General features: G+C 35.8%; 1 protein-coding gene across 4 annotated transcripts in view; it reads right to left on the bottom strand.

The window, feature by feature from the left end:
* RAP1A (RAP1A, member of RAS oncogene family) overlaps positions 1-27641 on the bottom strand; it is a 77992-nt gene that overhangs the window by 11877 nt on the left and 38474 nt on the right. For 2 of the 4 annotated variants that reach the window (XM_088022327.1, XM_028101944.2), the window contains exons 2-6: positions 11883-11966; positions 7416-7484; positions 5373-5429; positions 2752-2892; positions 791-934 (exon numbers count right to left, since the gene is read on the bottom strand). In XM_088022327.1, the coding sequence (XP_087878453.1) occupies positions 791-934; positions 2752-2892; positions 5373-5429; positions 7416-7484; positions 11883-11939 (468 nt within the window). In that variant the 5' untranslated portion in view covers positions 11940-11966. The remainder of the gene's footprint in view (positions 1-790; positions 935-2751; positions 2893-5372; positions 5430-7415; positions 7485-11882; positions 11967-27641) is intronic. The other 2 variants (XM_088022328.1, XM_088022329.1) reach the window with 2 other exon arrangements.

The following is a 27641-nucleotide window of genomic DNA, read 5'->3' on the forward strand; positions in this document are numbered from 1 at the left end:
TTTTTAAAGCTTACGTTAAATATTTTAAAACAAACAAAAGCAAAGAGAACCTCTTGAGGTTTTGGTCGGTTGGTGGCGGCAGGTGAAGTACACGGATCTTTCAGGCATCCAGGAGGGTATTGGATTGACACCCAGGCAGCAGGCATGCTTATTAAGCATTTCCTGTCACAGCTACGTTCTCAGGATAGTGGAAGGCTTAAGTCACAGACAAAAAAAGCCTTGGGCACCTGCTGCACCAGGCCTCAAAGAGCGGGTGAATTCCAGTTCCATGCCCATGCTCACAGATTCCTCCATTTGAGTCAGAAACCAAAGGCAGGCATGACTCAAAACACCAAATTCTGTGGTATCCATGAGGTATTATCTTTCTGTATAACACAGGTTCACAAGCTCAATAACTACTTTGATTTTTGTATTTTCCTACTTGACTTTACAACCTCTTTACACACATGTGCATAGTAACTGTTACAATGCAAGGGTGACAGAACCATGTGCACACACCACCTTCTGGCATATCATTCAGAAGCTTAGCAGGACTTGAAACACATTGTTTAACTTAAACTTTCTCTTTGCCTATAAGGTAAATATCAGTGTCTGCATCACAGCCATCAAAGTGATTTTACGCAAGTGAGGGAATATGATTTCTAGGAATTACTTAGTGTTGTTCTCTGTACACTGAAAATCAAGACGACTTAGAAGAACAAAATTTTTTCTTCAGAAAATTTGGTTTTGGCTATTAACTTAAAGGTATCTAAAAAGGCACTTGTTTGTGCTGCCTAGCAGCTGTAGTTACCTCATTAACGTTGATCTTTGACTTTGCAGAAGATTCTAAAAAGGCACAGTTACACCACTGTCTTGCTAAATTCTGACCCTGTTCTTTGCCAACTACTCTCTCATCTTCCAGGTCACATTTATTGCCAACCAAAATCATTGGAACCTGTGGGAAGGAAAAAACGTAATATGAGCACTAGCATATTTGTTCCTTAGCCTCCTTTAAGTAAGCAACTACCTGTCTGTCACCAATTGAAATGTATTAGTTAGGACTATAAGCTTCACCAAGTGCTTAAAAAAATTTTGTGTATGCACAATGCGGGAAAGAAGGTAGACGGAGGGGGAAGCGACAGAAAAAATATGGAAGAGACCCTACTACGTTCATTTGCTAAATTATTTTAAGGATATAATCGCATAATTCTCATGTGGACTACTACTAATAGCTGAATTCCAAGTACAAAAATCTGAACGAAAAGGAACCTTCTGCAATGCAGAGAAGAATGTACTCACTGGGCCTAACTGTGGTTTAAGTGCTTCATCTCACAGGTCCAACAAATTCCAAAAGTAGTTGGCAAGACCAACACAGTAACAGGTTCTACTTCTATGTTTGACATTAGATCTGAAGACCAGTTTTGGTGAGATGTTAAGAAGGAATAACAGCTTAACAACAACCCACAAAATAGAGCCACAAAGCAACCATGCCTTCCCTTTTTCTCCATACCAGAAACGCTGCCCCTACTTGCAATAAAACAAGTTGCTAACAAACTATATAACATCCTTAGATAAAAGGTGTCCACAGAACAAAGTCATTTGTGAGGTGATGCACACTACACACAAGAAAGGATTTAAGGGACATGGTGGATCTTGTACCTAAAATAAGCAATTATCACAAGTTAGATGAAACATACTAGACATCTACAAGTCCATCTTTTTTAGTTATGACATGAGATAAAGAGATTAACATCACCAGAATTCAGTGATTTGTATATAACTGCCTATGAAAACAGAAGTCTCTTAGATAAATTACTCATGGGAAGCAAGAGAACTATTCATTAGGTTACGCTGATCATGAGTCATATGGTAGAAATCCCTTCCGCCTACAGTATTACCCAAAGTTAAGGTCCTGAGCAGATGCATATGTTCCCATTAATAATGAGAGAGAACACACAAAAACAGAAAGAAAGGTACAAATGAAATTTAATATCCCAATTTATACAACTGAAAAGGAACTCTCTGTAGTTCAAAACTGAGGTAAACATGTAAAATATACATTTCATCTTTGCAAAAAGGCACAACAGCAATGATGTTATTCATCAAATAAGAATTCTGCAACAAAAATAAAATGAAAAAAATACAAAAGCCCAGTTAATTAAAATCTTCAACATAACTCAAAGCAAAAAAACTGTTCAGTACAAACTATACCAAGAGAATTTTAGAAATGGAACATACCATTATGGTTCTTACTCATGTTCTTTGAACACTGTTTCTGACATAACTACCACCTTTCAAAGCTCAATTCGAGCCCCACTTCTCCCAAGTACTCTGACTCCTCTCTCTTCCCTACTGCACTTATTAACACACAGCACAATGAGCACTTTATCATACATGCCCTCTATCTTAGCATATTAATTTGTAGGTAAATTCAGAAAGTTGTAAAAATTTTTTGATCACAGAGACACCTTTAGGTTTGTGGTAGATACCCTCCAAATCCTCTTAACAGAAAAACAAAAACACTTTTTGGCCACAGAGAGATAGCAGTATGTCTTACAGTGAGAAAAACAGGGGCGCCTGGGTGGCTCGGTCAGTTGAGCGTCTGCCTTCAGCTCAGGTCATGATCTCGGGGTCCTGGGATCGAGCTCCACTCCCTGCTCAGCAGGGCGTCTGCTTTTCCCTCTCCCACTGCCTCTCCCCCTCTGCTCGTGCTCCGTCTCTTTCTCTCTCTCAAATAAATACAATCTTTAAAACAAATAGAAAAATACTTACATCTTCTGTGTCCTTAACCCGTAAAATCTGTTCCCTCAGGTCCTGTAAGTCATTAAACGTGGACTGAGCTGTAATAGAATATACTAGTGCAAACCCTTGGCCATTCTTCATATACAAATCCCTCATCGCTGTAAATTGCTCCTATAATAAAAAATGTACAATTATAAGTATGATTTCTTGAATGTATACTGGAACAATTTACATCTGAATAATCACAAGTAAGCTACTCAATTTTTTCTTCCACGCGATCATACAGGAAATATAAGACCTATTACACAGTTTCTAGAAACTCTGAGGTAAATGTTCTTGTTCCCTACTTATACAACTAGAAGCAATGACAATGCGCCTGGGTGGCTCAGTTGGTTAAGCGACTGCCTTCGGCTCAGGTCATGATCCTGGAGTCCCGGGATCGAGTCCCGCATCGGGCTCCCTGCTCAGCAGGGAGTCTGCTTCTCCCTCTGACCCTCTTCCCTCTCGTGCTTTCTATCTCTCATTCTCTCTCAAATAAATAAAAATCTAAAAAAAAAAAAAAAGGAAGGGAGATCTTAACCACCTTATCATGCAATATCATGCTTTCTGTGTGGTTTAGAAAACTGTATATAATTCCTTTGTACATATAGATCCTAATTAAATTATTCTGATGCTACTAAAGATGACCTCCAAGAAAGTGCTGTTAGAAAAGAGACGCCTGAGTACTGAATCCTGAGGCCCTCCAACATTAAGGGATTGGGGAGATGAAGACAAATCAGGAAAGGAGACTTAGGAGTAGCCAATGAGAGAGGGAGAAAACCAAGCAAGTGTTGATTCCTGGAAGCCAAATGAATAAAATTTTTACAGAGGACAGTGATCAACCGAGTTGGAGGTTGCTGAAAAGTCCAAGGGAGTTGAGGATACATGCAGAGGACTGATCATGAATGACAGGCCATGGACTTGAAGCCATGTGAAGAGAGGTTTAGGATATGAGGACAATCAAAAGATGGTGGGATAAATGGACTGTAGGTTCCAGTGAAGTTGAAGGTATAAAAGGAAGTGAGATGGAAAAACAAGAGGTAGAGAGTAGCATGCTTGAAAATGAGATGAAGGTGGTATCACAGTTATTGGTAATCAGATAGTCTAGGTAAGACCATGGGTGGGAATGGCTGAAGCAGTATGGAGGTCAATAAACTGGTAGGCCGAGGAAATGGATCATCTATAATATCCATATAGATTCTATTTGAATTCTAAAATCACCAAGAATTCTGACTGAAGCAGTGATGAAGAGAGTGAGCAAAACTCTTCAAGGAGTAAGGAGTGATCTGGGACACGATTAATGAGCATCAACTACTTTCCAAGCTTTATGCAAGGCACTGGGGACAAAGACAACTAAACAGGCAATTATGACACTGTACGCTGAGCACTAGGATGGGAGAATGACAAGATATTTAAGAGCACAAAAGAAAGATCTCTACAGTAGGGAAGAACTTCCTTAATTTGGACAAGAGGAAGAACAAAAAACTCCTTCACCCTTGTGGAGGTGATGAAAGAAAAAAGTAGAAAAGTGCTCTTTAACTATTGGGGTATCTGGGAACAGAGGGGAATGACTGCTGATTCAGAGGCTAAGGAAATTAGGGGAGGTTGGATTGGCAAAAGAGGGAGATATTTTGAGCCAGCAGATATAAGAAAGATGTAGTTCTAATGATCCCAAGCTTCCTACTGGAATCAAGATCCATTTTCCCACAAAAGAATGGAAAAATATAGTATCATTAGCACTACAATTGTGCCAGTCTACTTATATGCTTTTCTCAATGACATGAAACTTTCTCATCATTTATAAAATTATGTGGTAAATTTGTGCTAAATTTTAAACAACTTATAACATTTAAGAATACCATCCATTCTAAAGCTGAGAAATGCCTAATAAGTAAAGTCTATATGTACGGAGAAAAAAAGAAAAATCACTTAAGGTGTGCATTTATGGCAGTATAACAGGAAATCATCAGAAATTAATAACAAAATTATAAAGGAGATGACAAATGAAGGCAATGAAAATAAAAGCAAATACTTGGAGCTCATACTATAAAACAGGCATTATGCCAAGTGATTTATAATCATTATCTCATTTGATCATTACAAGCACCCTATGATATACTAATGTCATCATACAGTAGTCATTTAAAGATGAGAAAAATAAGGCTCAAAATAATCCTAAAGATTTTTGTCAACAGCCCCTTGATATGTTAAAATACTAATAAAGGGCAAAAACAATTTTGATAAAAATTAAAGACTATGGTGCCAAGAGACAAAGTCTTACATAAACCCAGAGAAATACCCATTTTAACTAAAATTCTGGATTTAAAATACCTTTTTTTAAAAAAGCAGTAATAGGGTAATCCTTACCTCAATATAGGGAGAAGATACCCAACATACACATTCTGTAGGTGAACTTGACATACAACGTAAGAGTGGTATGTGGGCATGAAGTACATCATAGATTGTTGGAAGCATATAAGAAAATTTAAGAAGCCCTACATTTAGATAATTTGTTCTTAATTAGAATAATTAATTTTACTCAGAGGAATTATTCAGATGACAAAACCTGTTCACTAACTAAAATCTATCAGAAAAAGAGAAAACATCCTTACCGTTCCCGCTGTGTCCAGGATTTCGAGCATACACTGTTGGCAATCTACTTCAACTTGCTGTTGGGGAAGGGAGGAAAAATGAAAGAGTAATATCAAAATCAAAATGTCAGTCTGTCTTCCTGCCACCTCTTCACTCCAAATACCTATTAACAACTACAAAGCCTTTTCTCTAGGAGTTTGCTATATTAGCTGAGACTTAACTTGGTACTATAATAAAGAACAGGAGATCTCAAGCATGTTCTATTAATACTACAGAGGCCAGGACTGTTAATGCTGAGTTTAGATATTTTCTGACCACTATAAACTGAGCAATGATTTTTGCTATTATTAGAAGGTAATGGTCACAGTCTCCAATTTAAGAAAAACTGCAACAAACAGGTATAGTTCTAACAGAAATAAAAATGTATAAAAATATGTATATCTGTATTATCTTCAAAGGAAACAAAGCACAAAATTATTAAATAGCTCAAAATGCAGACAAGATTTTAAAGAAAATTTTACTAAAATATGCCCCAAATTTAATATAGGAAAATTTTAAGAGGTAAGGGGAAAGCAGAGGTGCTAAAATGAGTAATACTGAGCTCATACAGTCCTCAAGGCTTTAAGGAAAAGGTATGTCTTTGGAAAAGCTATGTGCATAAGGTGAAATTGTATATACTGAATTGTATTTCCCCAGTGTTTTATAAAGTAAGAGAAGGTTGCCCTAAAAGAAGTATCAACTATCAACTGTGTGGAAAATTTTTAATAAAGAAGTGATTAAGAAAAGTCCAATCTTCAACATTCTAGGTACAGATCTGTTTGTAGTTACAGCTTTAGCCAGCAACTTGTTTGGGAGCAATTATAGTACGGCAACACTGTCTTCTAAAAATAAGTGTATTAAACATAAGGCCTATTTTAAATTCTTCTGCGTCAGATCAGGGATTGCTGAGATGCACCACTGATGGACCTACAAACTCACTGTCACACCACTTACAGGACTGCTGTAGTAATCTGCACAATCAGTAAGTGGGCATGCTCAGGGAATAATGAATTAGGTCTGTAGTTTCTCAATGTACCTGGAACACAACTTTATTTCCAATTTGCAGATAACGAAACTGCTCTGCCAGTATGGCTGGATGAGCTTACATAATTTAACAAAACTTGTAACACTATTAAAGGTAAATTCTACAACATTTAACAAAGTAATTCTTTCCTATTTGTTGAAAGGTAGGTTTAATCCTCTTCCTCCCCTCTTAATGTACTTGGGAAATAAAATCATGAAAATTCCTCATAATGTTAGTCTTATAATGAAATAAAATAGTATTTTGTCAAAACTACTGAAATTTTTTCTTTTGAATAATCTTTATGTTTCAGAACTTTAGCATTAGGGTCGCAATAAAATTGAGCAGAAAGTACAATGTTTCCGTATACCCTTCTCCTGCTTCCCACTAGCCTCTCCTACCATCAGCCTTCCACACTGGAGTGGCACATTTGTTACACCTGATGAACCTACGTAGAGACATCATTATCATGCAAAGTCCGCAGTGTACATTACGGGTTTACTCTTGGTGGTGTACACTCTATGGGTTGGGAAAATGTGTAATGACATGTATCTACCATTATAGTATCATACAGAATCCAGTATCTAATTTCTTACAGTCTAAAGATGAAATCCCTTAAAGTTATTCTAAAACTAAACAAAAATAAAAACTTTTGGTCACAGGATAACTTTGAGAATAAAAGCGATCTTAATTTTACTTCACAAAAAGAGTTGTCAAAAATGTACCTATTTATATGCAATTTTTCTAAATTAAAAAAAAAACCCTCTGCCAGGAAAATGTGTACACTAAAGAACAGACTACTAATCAGTCACAGAGTACAGGGCTCTCTGTAGCTAAGTAGTACTTAATGAGAAATAGTCTGTCCTCGTGAAATTTGTAAAAACAGGTATGAAACATTTGTATCACGTCTCAAAATGTATTTTTAAAGAGCAATTCTATGGGTCAAGTTTTAAAGTCCTAAGGAACTACTGGTGAGCATGTGTACACAAGTTTCACATTTTACCTTTCTGTACGAATCTTCTATCGTTGGGTCATATTTTTCAACAAAAATTCCCTGAACAAACTGAACTGTCTAGAAAAAAAAAAAGCAGAGAAAAGTTAAGAACTTCAGAGAAAAATCAACTCTTCTAGAATGCTACTTACACCCTCAGAAGTGATAAAGACTAAATGAAATTATGTGAAAATTTTGGGTAAACATGCAGACGTACGGTCTCGTTATTTTTCAATACAGGGATACACCCACAACTAAGAGAGCACATTGAGAAAGGAGGCGGTCATGTTAAAAAGCTGTCAACAATGCTGCAGCCAACTCCCCCTGTGAAATAATTACTATATTTTTTTAAGTTTCAAAATACAATGAAGACACAAATAAGGACACAGATCCAAATGAATGAAAAAATGAAAATTTATCAGTATTGAAACTCCAAATACCTCTTTACGCATCTATAGGAACTTTTATTTCATGCTCTTAAAGGAATAAACAAAAGGTTCTAAATCTTTGAAAATCTTTAAACAGTCTAATTGTGGGGGCAAAGAGAAAAGGAAATTAGAAAGTCCCGAATTTACTAAATTTACAGTCACATTCAAGTTTCATGTTCTCCCTAGAAGTAGTTATTTTTCCCATTTGCCAGCTGAGATTCAAATATATATATATATTCAAATATATATATATTCAAATATATAACCTTTCTGATTCCAAAGCCTTACTTTTTTCATTGGAAACTCATGCCTACTCATCTTTTTCAGGTTATGTACTTCTTTCTCTAAGATTTCTATAAATACAGACTTGAAACTAGGTAGTTTATCATTTGGTAAATAAAAAGAAGTATGGAAGATGGTTGTGAAATATTGCCTGGACAGCTTTGAAACAAGGTCTGGCACACTGTCACCTAAAAGCAAGGAAGGGTAAGAATGTGGCCCGAGGTCACCTACACTTAAATTATGCACGATTTTAAGCTTGAGCTAAACACATTAGCTGGAATATAGTAAACTTCACCTTTCTTCCTCTAAGCTCCTGTTCTTCAAAGGAGACTCAGGATATAATTACACCAAAAACTTTAATCATTATTTTTATCAAGGATTTAATCACCTCATCTTCTTAGCACTACATAGAAGTCAAACATGGAAAACTTCCTAATATGCTTTATACTAGAACAGAGGTTCTCAAAATGTGGTCCAGAGCAGATGTTTAGGAAAAAACCTATTGTCCTCATAATAGCATGACATACTTGCTTTCTCTCATAAATGTACAGGGTTTTCCAAAGGGTATATAACATGCTACAGCTAGATACTAGACGCAGAAGCAGGTATGAGAACCCAAGTGCTTTCTCTAAGCGGTTGTTAGAGACTTGCAAAAATGAAAAACAATCTCCCATTTTTCACTTCCTTCTTCCTAAAGCAAGCTTTCATTATTTCTCTGAATCTCATCTCCTCAGTTCTCAGGGACATCTTACTCATTCATACCGACTTTTACACCTTCAGTTTTCCTGCTGGAGCCTCCTCTTCCTTCCTTACCTACTGTCCTTTCTGTGTTAAAATCTAAAACAGAGACCAGCCTGAAAATTCCCTGAGCAGATAAAACCAGTTTAGTCATGTAAACAAAGCTTAATTTAGTTTATTTAGCAAAGCTAAATTGACCTGGTGGTCATTTCTTGCTTATGCCTCTGGAAATCAAAAGCAAAACTTACAGTTTCCCAAGGTTGATTTGAGGTAACCACTAATCAATTCTCTATCGTTTAAAGAAAATTCTAACACTATAACCAGTCACTGAAGAATAAAGTCACTGCTTTCTCACTCTATAAGCTGCTTTATAACAATACACCCCTGAGCCTCATTCCTTGTTCTGGTTTTGAAGGTTCCCGGTTTGCAAACTGTCTTTTTGGTGTGTGCACAATAAACTAATTACTACTTCAATGATTCATTAATTTTACTTCTGTTATTTCTTGAACTTTTGACCCCTGTAACAATTATTCCCTTCCTCTCCTATGTCATCATTGTCCTTTCCATGGGATTACTGCCTCCAGCACACAAACCGTTTGCTCTACCCTCTCCCACCCAGAAATAAAAATTTCCCTTAACTCCACAACTCCTCCAGCTTCACCTCCCCTCTCTGTTCCCTCTCATAATCAAACTTCACCTGTCTACAATCATGGTTCTGTTTCTTCAGCACTCATTTACTCTTTAACCCACCCCAGCATGGTTATGGCACTATCACCTTACCGAAGCTTGCCTTTACCAAGTCCAGCTACCTCCATGTTTCTGTATCATCTCTTACCTCTCCTTTACTTGACTTCAAGTAAAGCGGCTTTCCTTACATTCAAGTATAAGATATACTCTTCTATGCTGGATTCTTCAATCCTACCTACTCTTTAAAGGTTGAGAGGTACTCAGAGCTCAGTCCTGAATTCTTCTTTCTCTAGTCTCTTCCTAGACAATCTCACTTATTCCTATGGATTTTCATTTTCAATTATTTTATTTATTTTTGAAAAGGTAATCCCATGGACATAGGACAAAATACAAAAGACAAAAAAGAGTATGCAGTGGTAACCAACTCTACCTATCACCTTTGTTCCCAATTATCCAATTCCACCCCCAAGTAACCAGTATGTTATCTGTAGTTTATTTAACCTTGCAGAGATAGTCTCTACATTTTATACTATCTTCCCCCTTAGCCTCCTTTTTTTTCTTATCAAATGATAGTCTACACTGTTTGGTACCTTTTTTCCCCCTAAATAATACATCTTAGATATCACTATATATCAGTATATACAGAGCTGTTACATTCTTTTTAATAGTTATATATTATTCTACTCAAAATGTATACTGAAAAACTTACTTTTAACCAGCCCTTACTGGTAGACATTTAGGTTGTTTCCAAACTCTTACCACTGTATGGAATGTTGCAATTGATATCCTTGACCATGTTATTTTGTATATATGAACTTATATGTGAAATTTCAAGAGACTTGCTGAATTGAAAGTTATATGCATTTATATTTATTTTTAAAGTTTTTTTTTTTTTTTAGTAATCTTTATACCCAATGTGGGACTCAACTCACGATCCCAAGATCAAGAGTCGCATGCTCTTCTGACTGAGCCAGCCAGGTACCCCGAATATATGCATCTAAAATGACAGATATTCTCATTCACCACAGAGGTACTAATTTACAGGTACTAATTTAAAAGTAACATAATTCTCATGAAATTAAATACCGCTGATATATTCATGGCGCCCCAAATCATATCACAAGTCTCTCAAGCTTATTATCTTGAGGATCCAATTACTTATTTGATGTATTTACTTTAACATCTCACATAACCAAATTTGACATGACTCTTGATTTTTACTCTCAGATCTACTCATTCTCCAGTGTTTCCCTTTTACTTAAATGATCCATCCATAAAATTAGTAGCTCAACAACTAGAAATTTGGGAATCATCCTCAACAGCTCCTTCTCTCCTAGTCCTCACATCACTCCAGCACCAAGTTATTTAATTCTCAAAACATCTACTTTTCTCTTCTTCGCTGGCACAGCCCCAGTATAAGGTTCCACAAACAATCAGGTTCAGCGTTAACTCCCAACTGGTCTCCCATGTCCACTCGGCTTCTCTTCTAAATTACTCCACACAGAACAAGGTATTCTGTTTAAAACATATATCCAATTCTGTCAACACCCCTCCCACCCCCCAAAAAAACACTTTCAATGGCTTCTCACTGTCATTAGGAGTAAGTTTCAAGTTGTTATATGGTCTTCAAGTCATGACGTGGTCCCTGCCTCTCACTTCATTCCTTCTACTTTCCTTCCAGTTCACTCCTGCCTTGGCAATTGTGACCTGTTCTCAGTTGTTCGAATGCTAATTGAGGTTCATTTGTCATAAGGGTCTCTCTTAACAGTCTGTACTTTTCTTTCAAAGTATCTCTCTCACAATTATAATGAGGTAGTTCTTCATTTAACTTTGTATAATTATTGTATCTCCTTCACTATATGGTAAGCTCTGAGGGACTATGACTGTTTTTGTTCACTGCTGTAACCCTAGAGTTGACAGTGTAGAAGCTCAATAAATATTTACTAAATAAACAAAAACTAACTTCATTTCACTTAAGTCTGGGGTGGGAGCAGGGTAGGACTTATCCACTAGTATCTGAAATAATCAGTCCTCCTCACCTGGAATGTAAGTTCCTTAAAAAATGAGAACAATCTTATTCCTCTTTGAATCACAATCACAGAGTGCTTAGAACATGGTAGGCACCCAGTAACTATTTTGCTAAGTGAAAGAATGAATGAGCCACCATTGTACACACGGTACACGTGTGTGGTTACTGAATGAATCTCTGTCCCCTGTAGGCCAGACACTAAGCATATAAAAAATACTGCCACCTTTTCTCACTGATGACTAAATGTCTAAGGCAAGCAAATATCAATGTTCTTCTTGTACTATACTAATTAAGTTAGTTAGGTGGCTAACTTACCAGAGCAGACTTCCCCACGCCTCCTGAACCAAGGACCACTAGCTTGTACTCACGCATGATGTGGTCTGTTTAAATACTGACAATCTGGGGAAAAAAACAAAAACCTAAAGATTAATAAACATGCTAAGAATAGCCAAGAATGTGCAACTGTTACATGAAATATATGGTATTTTGTTTTTTGTTTGCTTTTTCCTTTAAGACTATTAAGAGGAAGACAGGCACACAGTAGATGTGTGCAGATTCTAAGCTAAGTTTATAGGACTACTGCCAGGCACTTTAATTCATTAAAGATCATCTTTGACTAGGCATCAATCACCATTAGAGCCTATTCATGTTACTTGTAAGTAACTGTTACTTGTAAGTGACTGACCAGAAAATAAGGTGATTAAAACTAGTAGTTGTCTTGTAACTACAATCACGAACCTAATTCTTTATAAAGCTATTGTTTAAACGACTAACACACTTTTTTGAAAAATTCACTCATTAGCATTAAAGTATATGCTATTTTATTTGCTTAAAATATCATGGTAATTATATACTATTTTGATCATTATTCTATCATAGCTGAACCATGTAAAATGTTACCTTGAAAATTATTAGGATACGAAAGGGATAGTATTAATGAAATTGTTAAAACTCTATACATAGGTATTAGCAATATACTCCATAAGGCCCAAATTGCTAGAAAGAATAAAAAAAAAAGAAATATAAACTTTATTTTTTTTTTTTATCTCCAGTTATCTTAAGAGGTAAAAAGGCAGGAAAGAATTTCTAATGGCCATGATGGAATAAGTACGAATGGACTTTCTATCCCACAGTAAAAACCAAAGCCAGATAAAATACGTGAAACAACTGTTTTCAGACATGTGACAATAAGCAGTATAGGATTACGATCTCTGAGTGACGTGACAAAATGAAGTGAGGCCTACACCTGCCTTGGCTTTCTGCTTGGAGGCACTTTTCAGACTGTGGTACACAGAGGAAGAACTCAAGCAGAGACCAGAATGTGTATCAGAGAAGAGGGAGTTAAGCACAGAAAATTCCAGAAATCTGCACAGGCCTTCACTTGAGTCTCTGACCAAACATTAAGCAGAGCATGCAGGATGAAACTCCATGAGGTAAAGGCAAAGAATAAATAGGGATCTATAAGCTGAACAATTCCAGGGTGCTGAGAAATATTGGGAGTTTTGGTCAGGAAAGTTCCCCTTGTTGAAAAACAGGCAATTCACTTGAAATGCCAGAAGATTCATTGACTTCTTGAGAAGATATGCAAGACAGAAGAAAAAGGAATATCTTTAAAATGCTTCAAGAAGGGCGCCTGGGTGGCTCAGATGGTTAAGTGTCTGCCTTCGGCTCAGGTCATGGTCCCAGGGTCCTGGGATCGAGTCCTGCATTGGGCTCCCTGCTCCTTGGGAGCCTGCTTCTCTCTCTGCCTCTCTGTCTCTCTCTCTGTCTCTCACGAATAAAAAAAAAAAAAAAGTTTAAAAAAAATAAAATAAAAATAAAATGCTTCAAGAAGGGGTGCCTGGGTAGCTCAGTCGGTTAAGCATCAGACTCCTGGTTTCTGCTCAGGTCATGATCTCAGGGTCCTAAGATCGAGCCCTGTGTCAGGCTCCGTGCTCAGTGTGGAGTCTGCTTCTCCCTTTCCCTCTGCTCACCCCCGCCCCCTGTGCTCTCTCTCAAATAAATGAAATCTTTAAAAAAATAAAATAAAATGCTTAAAGAAAAAAATGGCTACTCTAGAATGCTAAATACAATGAATCTATCCTTCCAAAATGAAAGTGAAATAGTTTTTTTTTTTCAGGAAGGAAGGAAGGAAGGAAAAGGAAATGAAAGGAAACAAAAGAAGGAAAGAGGAAAGGAAGAAGGAAAAGCTGGGGAAAAAAATTTTACCAGTACCATTTAAAAAAAAGCAAAGGAAGTTCTTTGGGTAGAAGAAAACGGTAACAGACAGAAATTTGGATCTATATAAAGGAATGAAGATTACAAAAGGAATAAAAAGTACCAAAAATGGTGAATGAGAGTAAATCTACAAGACCTTTTTGACCACTTAAAGCAAAACTAAATAACAATGTAGTACAAGGTTTTACAACACACACAGAAGTAATAGTACAATAATACCACAATAATAGCACAAAAAAAGGAAGGGGACTGGAAGTATATTGTTCAAGGTTCTTACAGTGTATTTGTAGTAGTATAGTATTATTTGAAGATAAACTGTCGTATGTTAAAGATACATACTGTAAAACCCAGAGCAGCCAATGAAAACAAACTGATTCATCCAAAAAACAGAAAAAATACAAAAAAGCAAAAAAGAACAAAGAAAAGATGTGAAAAATATAAAGCAAACAGGAGAGCAGAATTAAAAGGCAACCACACCATTACATTAAATGTAAATCATCTATTCCAATATTCCAAAATTCCAATTCAAAGTCAAGATAAGAAAGCAAGACCTAACCATGTTGTCTTCAAGAAACAAACTTTAAAGATACAAGGAAAGTTAAAAGTAGTATTTGTTGGTGACAAAGCAACAGTTGCTGCTAATATCACTACTGTGGTTTGTTGCCTGCACTCAAAATAGAAACAAATACTAGAGGTTAAGGAAAAATAAAGATTTTTTTTTTTTCTATACAAGTGTTGGGGACCCTAGATTATGAATCCCTACCTCCTCCAAGAAGTTAACATTTTGGTTACTCTAATCAAACTCAAACTTTTTGGTTTCACATCTTCTTTATACACTTTTATAGTCTTAAGAGTTTACATTTACATGGATTCTCAGGAATGGATGTTGGATTTTTTCCAAATACTTTTTCTGCATCTATTGGTATTATGCAGTTTTTCTTTTTCTTCCCACTAATATGTCTGCTCTTTCCACTTCTATTCAACATTGTTCTAAGCTAGATATAGTAGGGTCTAGCCTATGCAAAAGAAAGAAGTAAAATTGTCTTTATTCACAGATAACATGATCCCATATGTACATAATGCACAAAAAGAGCTACCAGACTTACAGGTGAATTTAGCAAGATTTCAGGATAAGAGATTGATACAAAAAAAATAGTAACTATTATATTTGTATATATTCTCAAAGAACTGAAAAATGTCATTTAAAAAATACCATTTACCATAGTATCTAATAAGAAATAAAATACTTAAAAGATGAATTTAACAGAATATGTGCAAGGCTTATACATTGAAACTACAAAACATGGCTCGGAGAAATTTAGGACATAGTAATTAGAGAGATGTGCCATATTTTATTAAGATATGTCCATATTATTGTTAAGATGTCAATTCTCTCCAAGCTGGGTCTACAGATTGAATGCAATCCCAGTCAGCGGGTTTCTTTTTTGTTAAAATTGACAAGATAACTTTAACATTTTTTTTTGAAAATGCAAGTAACTTAGTATAGTTAGCAGTTCTGAAAAAGAAAAAAAAGTGTTACACTAACCTGATTTTAAGACATAATATAAAACTACAGTAATAAAGACACTGTTACTGTCATAAAGACAAACAGATCAGTGGCACCAAATTAAATCCAGAAATAAAACCACATATATATTTTCAGTTCATTTTTGATCGAGGGACTGTCATACCCATCCTTCAAGATAACCCCCCAAGGATCCTGGCCTCCTGGTATTCATAACCTGTACTGTTCACTCTCAGTTTTCATATCCTTGTATAGTTTCTTCCTAAGATTGGTTGTGTGACCAATAGAATAAGTGACCATATGTGACCTCCTTTAAAAGGCACTGCAGCTTATACCCTGGTCTCTGGGATCATTCTCTCTAAGAGAAGCCACTCACCATGTCATGAGGACATTTAATCAGCAGCCCTTCAGAGAGGCCCAACTGGAGAGGAACTGAGGACTCCTACCAACAGCACACTTTACCAAACATGTGAGTGAGCCCCCTTCAGAAGTGTATCTTGCAGTTTTAGTCAAGCCTTAATTTAGAGGATTGCAATCTTATGAGACCATGAGCCAGAACCTTACAGTCAAGCCACTCCCAACCCCTGATCCACAGATACTGACAATAAATGATTAATGTTGCTTTAAGCCCAGTAAGATTTGTGTTAATCTGTTACATAGGAATAGATTGTTTAAGATAGGGGTAAAAGTAATTCAGTATGTAAAAGACAGTCTTTTGAACAAGTCAAGCTGGAAAAAAATAAATTTCAACTCTTACCTTTTTCATAATAGCCAAAATCTAGAAACAACCCAAGTATCCATCAAGAAGTGAATGGATAAATTGTGGTATGTCCAATCAATGGAATACTACTCAGTAATAAAAAAGAACAAACTACTGACAGATTCAACAAGATGGATAAATCTCAAAAAACACTCAGCAAAATACAGAAAAGAGTGACTACTTTATGATTCCACTCATATAATTCTAGAAAAGACAAAACCAAGTTATAGTGCCAGAAATTTACTTGAGGCCAGTGGTGGGGCAGGGGTGATGACTATAAAGGAGCATAAAGGAATTTTTCTGGGTGACGGAAATGATCTGTACTTTGACAATGGTGGTGGTTACATAGGTATTTCCATTTATCAAATCTTACTGAATTGTACATTTTTTAAAAAAGATTTGAGAGAGAGCGTGCACAAGCAGGGGAGGGGGGCAGGGGGCCGGCAGCTGGGGCAGAGGAAGAGGGTGAGATCATGACCTGAGCTGGAGGCAGATGCTTAACTGACCAAGTCTCCGAGGTGCCCCCTTTTTGAATTGCATATTTAAAATAAGTACATTTTAGGAACCCTCATGCACTGTCTATGGGAATGCAGACTGGTGCAGCCACTTTAGAAAACGGTATGGAGGTTCTTCAAAAAATTAAAAACAGAATTACCATATGATTCAGTAATTCCATTACCGGGTATTTACCCAAAGAATATGAAAACACTAATCCGAAAAGATATGTGTACCCTTATGTTTATTGCAGCATTATTTACAAATAGCCAAATTATGGAAGCAATCAAAGTGTCCATCAATAGGTGAATGGATAAAGAAGATGTGGTATATATAGACAATGGAATATTAGTCATAAAAAAGAATGAAATCTTGCCATTTCCAACAACATGAATGGATCTACAGAGTATAATGCTAAGTGAAATAAGTCAGAGAAAGAGAAATACCATATGATTTCACTCATATGTGGAATTTAAGAAACAAAATAAATGAACAAAGGAAAAAAGACAAACAAACCAGACTCTTAAATATAGACAACTGATGTTTCCAGAGGGGAGGTGGGTGGGAGGACGGGGGAAATAGGGAAAGGAGATTAAGAGTACACTTATCACAATAAGCACTGTAATGTACAGAATTGTTGAATCACTGTATTATACACCTGAAACTAATATAGCACTGTATGTTATACTGGAATTAAAATTTAAAAATAAATAAAATTTTAAAAATTTAAAAGGAAAAAAAACAGGGACATTTTATTACATGTAAACTGTAGCTCAATAGAATTAATTTAAGAAAATCCAATGGGGAAAAAGGGAAATTTCTCAGAATACGTTATATATATAGTTTTATAAACTGAATGTGTCGCCCCCCAATATGATATTAAGAGGTGGGGCCTTTGGGAAGTAATTAGGATTAGAAGAAGATTAGATGACTGGATTAGTGCCCTTAATAAGAGTCCCAAGAGCTTGCTTCTCTCACTCTCCACCAAGTGAAGAAACAGACAGCCACCTGTAAGTCAGGAAGCAGGTCCTCCTCAAACACCTGATTTTCCAGTGCTTAATCTTGGACTTCCCAGCCTCTAGAACTATGAGAAATAAATTTGTTGTTGAAGCCACCTAGTCTATGCTAATTTGTTCCAGCAGCCCTTACTAAGAAACATAGTAAGGATAAATTATAGTAGACTATGCAACAGACATGGCAGCAGGTTATGATTGCTGTTCTGAATCAAAAAACATTTACAAAGTATCTCCCAGGTACCAGTTCTGTATTAGGTGCAAGGGACACAAAAATGAAAAGTATGTTTCCCATCCTCAAAGAGCTCACGGAGGAGGAAAAAATAAGTAACTACAATATGATGTGAACACATTTGTGTGTGTGTGTGTGTTTCTCTGCTTTTACAGAACAGAGATTAAAAGGTTGGGGAAGGATGGAGAAACAGAGGAGAGAGCAGTTAGTTTTTCAACGGAGGTTACATAACAACTAAATAAAAAACTGAATAGGAATGTTCCAGGTAAGTAGGGAAGGGCATTCTAAGGAGAGGAAACAGCTTGAGCAAATACTCTAAATCACTGAATACACAAGATCCAGGGAATACCCCACAGCTGGGTGTGGCCAGAACAGAACTTGTTTAAAAGCAAGGTATGGAGGGGCGCCTGGGTGGCTCAGTCGTTGGGCGTCTGCCTTCAGCTCAGGTCATGATCCCAGGGTCCTGGGATCGAGCCCCACATCGGGCTCCCTGCTCAGCGGGAAGCCTGCTTCTCTCTCTCCCATTCCCCCTGCTTGCGTTCCCTCTCTCGCTGTGTCTTTCTCGGTCAAATAAATAAATAAAACCTTTAAAAAAAAAAAAAAAGCAAGGTATGGAAAATGGAGCAGGGTACGGAGACTGGGTTATGCTTGCAAAGGCACTTATGTAAAAGAGTCTACAATTTATCTAGTAAGCAATGGGGAGAAAAGTTTTTTTTTTTTTTTAAAGTAATACAGTCAGATATATATTCCAGAAAGACAACTGCTAACAGTATATAAAATGGACTGAAGGAGACACCAGAGGCAGGGAGAATAGTCAGGAAGCTATTGAAATAGCTCGGGTGGAAAATGACACAGGCCTGCATAGTGGCACCAGGGCTGATGAGGGGACAGTGGTTTTCTGAAGGTAAAACCGACAGGCCTCCATAGCTAGTTATAGGTTATTATTTATGGGAATGTAGAGGAATCAAGGATAACTCCTAAATATCTACTTTGGGCAAATTAGGTGGCCAAAAGGAGGTTTAAAAAGAAAGTTAATATTCCTGCCCAAAATTAAGTTTGAAATTCCTATGGGGAAAAGTAGGTAATATGTGGTATTTAAAACTCTTAAGTCTGGAAGCTCCGTAGAAACCAAAGGGCTAGAGGGTACAGACTTAGGAGTTGTTGTAAGCAATGTTAGTAGTTAAAACCACAGCAGATGAGATCAACCAAGGAGAATTTATTCGGTGAAAATAGAAGAAAGCTAAGAATTAAGCCCTGAAAAAAAGGCCACATTTTACAATGTAGATGTACAGGAAACCAGACGAAAACATGAGCTGGAAGAGGTTTGTGCCGGACACTGAGCATCCTATACCTCTATCTGTATCAGGTTGGTTCTCTTATTTCTGTGAAAACGAAATTAAAACAAACACCTTGATTATTAAACACAAGAGCATATATATATCCAGGCAGATCTACAATTTTCTATAACCCTCCTCAGGTCCCTGGTGATTCTTAGCTGGGAACCACTGTCATTTTAACAAGATGTAAATACATCATCTCTCTAATCCAAAAATGTGTTATCTTTCAAGAGGGAATCCTAATATAGCAAGGCTCATTTATATTTCCCAAATTGCCTCCTAGGGCAACAGAATTTGGGAAAAGCACTCAGACATGGCCAAATTATTTTGGGTATTCTGCAACAACAAAATATTTGGCCCCTGTTCCTCAAATCAAGTAGTAAGATATTCAAATCCCAAAGTTACTTTTCATATATACTATATGTACAGAAAATTATTTTCTTTACACCTAACAAATACCATGGGTCATGAATGTATACACATACACACACATGCAAATACAAAAATAATATAGTTCAGATAAGAAAACACACACAAATACCCAATAAGGAATAATGTGGATTAATATTTTCTTTTGAAAGGGGTTAGTTCTAACTCGTTACTGCCAAGTTAGAAAACCACTATGTTCTTCCAAGCAAATCCCATGCCTTTTTATGGAAATCTCTTGTGCCCTGCACTCCCAACACAGCACCAGAAAATTTCTCACTCTGGTTAAGATTCTCTGACAAATAAGGAGGACAAGAATAAACATTACACTATGTTTAAATTTTAAGTCAATCTTGAGTTCCTAACATTATAGTCTAAGCTATAATACAATTTTTTCATTCTTCCTTCAGTAAAACTTTAAATTTCACAAAATAACATGACTGTCTTTGTAACACAAATCAATCCCAATTTTGTTTCAGTTTTTAAATAGGTAAGCTAATTAATTACAAGATGAAATAGTTTCTCCTACACAAATGAACCTACAAAACAAAGTTCATTTAAGGAAATTTGGTTGTGATGAGAAATTTCAGAGAAAAAATGTTTTACATTAAGAAACACTGAAGGTAGTTTTTTAACAAGCAGTTATATTGTTGATTATATTTACAGAAGCCATGAATATTTTATTTTATTTTATTTTAAAGATTTATTTACACATTTTAGAGAGGGGGGAGAGGCAGAGGGAAAGGGGAAGCAGACTCCCTGCTGAGCCTGGAGCCCAACGGAGCTCTATCTCATGACCCCAAGATCACAACCTGAGCTGAAACCAAAAGTCAGAAGCTCAACCAACTAAGCCATCCAGGCGCCCCAGAAGCCATGAATATTTTAAAACTGACAACTGACTACACATGCTGGGGGTGATGGTTAAGTAAATATGGAAATCATGGTAAGATTTAATCTCCTAAAATAAAGAACAATGTTCTTCACATTACATCATAATGGAAATTCAACTTTTTTGGTAACATGAAATCACATTATTATCTCATTGCAAGAATCTCTTCCTTGATACTTTCTCTTCTTGTTCTTCTCAAGATTAGCACTTTGGGGGTAGGATATATATAAAGTGATCAGACATCACGTATTTGTAAATGAAGTATATAAATTAGTCTTCACAGTCTAAAACCAGGCACATTCAGCCCAACAACATTCCTACCCCTTCCCATAATGAAAGGAGATAAGCTCTTATAAATAGAAGAGGCCAACAGGGATTCTCAAGAAGAGGAGACAATCACAGATTCGAGGAAAACAATTTGACAGAGGCAATGAATTCAACAAAGAGAAGAACAAAAACCAAAGAAAACAGTTAAGAGGACCTAAAAAGCACTGTAAAATAAATATCCCTAAAGAAACTCAGAAAGTTATCAAGTCTATGCAAAAGTTACACCAGAGATTTAGGAAATAAAATATATGACCATCAGAAAAGAACTCAGTAGATGAGCTGAAGTGAAAAATGGATATAGCTGAAAAGCAAGTCAGTGAAGCAATATACTGAACCTACCCAAAGAGTGCAGAACAAAAGGATAGAGAGATGGAATATATGCGAGAAAGAGGTAAGAAGGCTAAATCTCAAAGTTCCACCAGCTCTCTGACAGGACGTCTAGAAACAGAAGAATTGAAGAAATAATAGAAAGACACTTCCCGAGCTAAACTAAGAAAATTAGGCATCTTCAGATTTAAAGTGCTCAATGAATGCCAAACATAATAAATAACAACAAGATATTCACAACTGAACATACAGGAGTTGAAATTTCAAACCACTAAAAGTGAAGACAAAATCCCAAAAAGCTTCTAGAGAGGAAAAATATATTCCCCTCCCTCTGAATATGGGCAGGTTTATTTTTTAAATTTTAAATTCAATTAATTAACATATACTGTATTATTAGTTTCAGAGGAAGAGTTCAGTGATTCATCAGTTGCATATAACACCCAGTGCTCATGACATCAGGGGCAGGTTTATTAAATAAAATACAGCAGAAGTGATACTGTCTGACTTCTGATGCTAGAAAGGGTGGCCAGAGCCTCCTCCTGGATCTCTCTTTTGGGAGCCATGCCATCGGGCCCAGAGCTGTCAGGATGCCCTGAAGCCACCACTTTAGAGACCGTCGGGACAGAGAGAGTTGCGTGAGGAGCCCTCAAAGTTTCAGTACCCACAGATCTGTGAATAAAGAAGATTTTAAGATGATCCCAGACAGCCACCATCTTGACTGCAACACCTTGAAAAACCTTAGGCCAGATCCACCCAGCTGAACCACTCCCTATTTCCATACTCTAAAAAACTAATGGGTGAGAATACATGGTTACTGCTTTAAGCCACTACAGTTTGGAATGGTTTAATAACTAAATATAGCAGGAAGAAAAGAAAATATAAAGGAACAAAGAACAGACGGACAAACTGAAATGGAAAGATGTCAAACAATGCAAATACATCAGTAATTACATTAATAAATATTCAATAGGAAAGAAAATTAAAACACAAGGCAAAATACATAGTGTAAAAGTTGACACAACTAAAGGGAAAACTAGAGAAATACACAGCCATGATTAGATTTTAACATGATTCTCAGGAACTGACAGAAGAGGAAGATAAAATCAGTAACAAAGATTTGACCAAATAATGAATCAACTTAACTCAATAGTCATATATACATATATATATTATATATATATATATATATATAGAACACCATACCTAACAACTGCAAATGACACATTTTTTTTCAAGTGTACATGGATCATTTATTATTTTTTAATTTTTTAAGACTTATTTTTTTTAGAGAGAGATAGAGAGTGCACACATGTGAGCAGCAGGAGGGGCAGAAGGAGAGGGAGAGAATCCTCAAGCAGACTCCCTGCTGAGCTAGAAGGAGGGCTCAATCCCAAGACCCTGAGATCATGATCTGAGCTGAAACCAAGAGTCAGATGCTTAACCAACTGAGCCACCCAGGCTCCCCATACTTTTTATTTTTAATTTTCCTAAGATTTTATTTTTAAGTAATCTCCACACCCAATGTGTGGCTTGAATTTATAACCCTGAGATCAAGAGTCACACATTCTACAGTCTGAGCCAGCGAGGTGTGCCTGGATCACTTACTAGTAAGGACATGCTGGGCTCAACTAATTTCAAAGAACTGAAATCACAGAGTATTCTAACCATAATGCAATCAAACTAGAAATCAATACAACAAAAATATAACTACATAATCACAGAATGTCTGTAAGCTAAACAACACAGTTCTAAATAATACATTGGTCAAAGAAGAAATCAAAATGGAAAGTAAGCAATTAGAACTAAATGACAATAAAAAATACATATTAAAACTTACAGGTATGGGTATGCCAACAAAAAAAGGAAAACGATTCAAGAAACAAAAAGGCATTAAGAATAAGAAATCATGGCAAGCAGAGCAGTCAAAATTATGGCTAGTCAAGATTATTGCTGTAAAATATGTACAAAAACTTGGAAATAAAACTCCATGATTATCTCCACACTGGTTAGAGAGGAGTTAGGAAGGAAAGTTAAGGCATGTTGAAGTTTTTCTCTTGCTTGGGGAAAAAAAAATAAGATACTGAATCTCTCTATATATTGAAAAAATATAAATTTAGACAGATGAAAAATACAACTAGATTATATATAATTTAAAAATCACTAAAGGAAAAATGGGCAAGAAAACCTGACCAATTCAACCAAAAGTTAGAAAATGAAAAATAAACAACAGGAAAGAAAGGTAAACAAAAGATAACAGGAATAAGACAAAAGAGATCAGTAGTCCTGATACAATAAAAAGAAGTCCTCCTAAATCCTAAGTTTACAAACCACAAATGATAAAACCTTATTTTATGAAGTCTAGGATGACAAATATAAGACCTGTTAAACAATACATTTAACTTCCATGTAGCAAATCTTATGACATGTTGTATGAATAGCTGGTTTTGTCTTTTCTTGTTTTACATACTGAAGTCAGTATTCAACAACAGCATGCCTGAATTATAGTAGGTGTTTCTTTTCTGGAAATTCAGTCTAAAAATATCTCTAGATATGGTCATCTAAGCCCTTTGAACTCTACCTTCATAAAATAGTCCATTCCATTTCTGGGTAACCTAATTGTTATAATGTTCTTTACACCGTTCACCATTCTATTTCCTTGTAGTGGCCATTTACTGGGTCTGTCCTCTGATGCTAAACAGAATAAAGAGAATTCCTCTTCATAAGTCCATATCCCTCAAATATTTGAAGACAGTTATTTTCCCCCATCTCTAATATCCTCTTTTTCAAATAGCAATCCTATTTCCTTTTTCAAATGGTAAAGTTTCAAATTCTATAGTCATTCTCGTCTTCTCTGCAAAAGTTTTAGTTCTTACTCTCTCTTAAAAGTATTATGTGCTAATTAGTACTATTAGCAGGCATTACTAAAAAGCTTAAAATAAAAAAAAAAGCAGTCACTGTATCCCCTTTAACTTACAACAGCTACTTCAAACTTCTAGCTTCTTTGAATGTTCTCCATATTTCTTTTCTTTAAAAAAAGATTTTTTTTTTTTTTTTTTAGAGAAAGAGAGAGCACATGATGGTGGGGGGAGTGTGCAGCAGAGGGAGAGAATCTCAAGCAGACTCCTCATTGAGAGAGGAGCCCACCATGGGGGCTCAACCTCAGGACCCATGAGATCATGACCTGAGCCAAAATCATAAGTCAGAGGCTTAACCAACTGAGCCACCCAGGCACCCCAGTAACACGTTTTAAAAAAACAATTTTAAGAATACAAGGTTTCTACAGTTTCTTATATTCTTGCATTTCCTACCGAATGACACTTCCTCACTTTTTTATATATTAAAAAGGAACACAAATTCTGTTTTAAAAGAAACTCATCCGTCAATTATGCCCAAGTAAATCTTTACCAAAATCTTAATACTGTATGACTTAAGTAAAGTTTGACTGAGACAATCATCCCATTCACTGCACCCTTGAAATTCTCCAAAAATTCAAGTGAAGGATTAAAATATTTAATCCAACCCTCTTATTCAGGAAAGCAAATTTGACAAGTGGTCTTGAAAAGCTTAATATACTATTATGACAACACATGCAATAAACTACCATTGAAATTATTCCTTAAACAAAAAGTTACTTAGGTATACTTTTTTTATAAAATCCTATAGCATCTGTGGTTGTAGCTCCTCTTTCATTCTTAATCCTCTGGGTTTTTTTGATTGATCTTACCAGGTCTGTCGTTTTCTAGGAATCAACTTTGGCTTTGTTCATCCTTTACTATAAGCTTGTTTTTTATTTCTTTAATATCTGATTTTATGTCTATTTCTTCATCCCCTTTTTTATTCTGTTCTTTTTCTAATTTAGTTTGGATGCCTGGCTCTTTAATTTTCAGCCTTTCTTCTTTTCTAATTAATATCTCAAACCCTCCATCAGGGATCACATCTTAGAGTATGTCTTTTTGAAGTTGTCTTAGAGATGTTCTATTGGTAGTAAAATCTCTCAATTTTTATTTATCTGAAAACTTTGTATTACCTATACTCTTAAAGAAATTTTTGCCTTAAGGGTTATTTACTTGCAGCCCACTGTAGTTATTATCCTCATGTCTTTTGGTTTCAATTTTCCTTTCAATAAATTGCAGATCTTTTAAAAATAATCTATCTTCTCCCTCTGGCTATTTTTAAGATCGCTCATTGTATGCAAATTATATTTTTATTTATCCTTTATTTGACTTCTTAAATTTGGGTCTTTTTGTAGTTTTAGAAATTCTCAATCATAATCTCTTCAAATATTCTACTTCATTTTTCTTCATATCTGGATTGTGCTTAGATTTGTTAGATTTTCTCATGCTCTTCTTCTAGTAGTTAGGACACTGACTAGGCTACTGTAGTAAGAGACCCTAGGAGGGCTTAAACAAAATTCAAATTTCTTCCCTCTCTCATATGACAGTCAGAGTGGATACAGTCCAGGGGGCAGCTTAGCAGTCAGAGAGCTAAGTTCTTGTATCTTGTTGCTCTGTTGTCCTTGGAGTACTGCCCTCTTCCACAACCTAAAAATAGTTCACTACCATGTACACATTCCAGTCCACAGGAAGGAAAAGGCATATCTCTTTCCTTTGATAGGCATAACCTATAAGATTAAAACCTACGCACACATAACTTCCACTTCCATCTCAACTGCCCAAACCCTGTCATGTAGTCAAACTTCACTATCAGAAAGGCAGCAAAGGGGAAACTGTAGCGGGACAGCAAAGCATCCAACTAATACATCCATTACTTAGAGAGAGACAGGAATTAAAGAAAACTAGAAATTTCTACTTTTCTTTTCTTCTCTTACATGTCCTATCCCTGCCTCTTTATTTTAGTTAATTTACTTTTCAGATCATCTTCCACTTCACCAATTCTCTAGACTAATCTGTTGTTAAAGTGATCCATGAAGCTTAAGCTTATATTCTTTTTAATTTATATTATTTCTAGAAATCCCCCCTCCCTTTGTCTACTGGTAATTTTTTGTGATCTCATTCTCATAAGCAATACAGGGAAATGTTTAAAGCCTGAACTTAGCATCCATATTGCCTGGCTAGAATTCTGCTCTACCACCTACTAACTTGACTACATTTTTCCTCCTAAACATTGGATACTGGAAATGCCTCTCATTAAGAAAGGGAGAATATCAGAGTACTCAAAAATATGCCATTCTGTTTGTCTTTGGGTACTGATATGCACTGTGCAATCCAGGAGTTATCAAAAAAAAAAAAAAAGGTGAATGCCTCTCTTGTTTTAACAACAGCATAAACATCAAAAGATGCATCAAAGGGAACCTCTTTTTACATGTATCACCACATACTTAGTAAAATGAATATTCTTCAGCAACTGTTATCATCACAGGCAAATAACACATTTGTAAACCATGAAAAAATGTTACAGGCAGTGACTAATATTTTCTAGGTTGACAAAAATTTTTTTCCTTAAAAGATAAGGCTTACCAAATTAGGTTTACTAATTTATGCTAAGTATTGCTAATTATATCAATTCTGAAATATTGATACATTTGCACAAATAGAGGTATTTAACATTATTCCCTTAATGGCACTGACACATAAACTATATAATCATAATTTAAAAATGTAAGACTAATATGAAAGCAAGCCACAGCTAAGGAAAAAGTATGAATTTAGAATTAGTAAAGCAAAACAGCAGAACTGTCATTAAATTTGTGATATCTTTATCCTTTAAAGACCATTTCACTTCTTATGATCAGCTGAAATATTGTGACCTTTCCTGGAAGAGAAAACAAAATGATGTGACCAACAGCAACTAAACTTCATATAGCATTTTATTATTTGCAAAGCTCTTTCCTTTTATTGTTCAGTTCATCAAAATCAAAACTGTACATCATTATCCTAATTATGAAAATGAAGAAACCACACAAGGTTTAACCTGGGTTAAATGACTCAGGCACAAAATAACTAAGAGGCTGTTTTTATTTTATTTTATTTTTTAAAGATTTTATTTATTTATTTCAGAGAGAGAGAGAATGAGAGATAGAAAGCACGAGAGGGAAGATTAAGAGGATGTTTTTAAATGCCATTCTCTTTTCAATGTATCATGCTCTGTTATAAAACAACACAACAATAACAATAGCATACATTTACTGAGAGCTTATCACATGCCATGCACTGTTGTAAGAAATCCTCACAAAAAGCTTATGAAGTAGGAACTAGTACTTTGCCCAAACCACACATCTAGGAAGAGCTGCCATGATTCAACCTTAGGCAGCCTGGTTCCAGAGTTCACATTCTTTAACCAACATGCTAACTTCCTTCTATACTCATATATGTACATGGAAACTTGTAAATGCACAGACTACCTTTGGAAGGAAACTGAGGAATGAGGGGACATGGAAAAAAGGGAGATTTTTCATTGTATGCCTTGCATATATTTCTTGAAGGTGAGGCAGAGGAAGGGGGTAGAGATAGAAGCAGTATTGTAGACATGGAATTCCATTTAAAAAGGCAGACTCAAGAAAATGAGT

This window comes from Eumetopias jubatus, unplaced genomic scaffold, assembly GCF_037043125.1.
Source record: "Eumetopias jubatus isolate StellerSeaLion01/CBP00866 unplaced genomic scaffold, mEumJub1_p1.0 scaffold_4, whole genome shotgun sequence".
In the NCBI taxonomy this organism is placed as follows: Eukaryota; Metazoa; Chordata; class Mammalia; order Carnivora; family Otariidae; genus Eumetopias; species Eumetopias jubatus.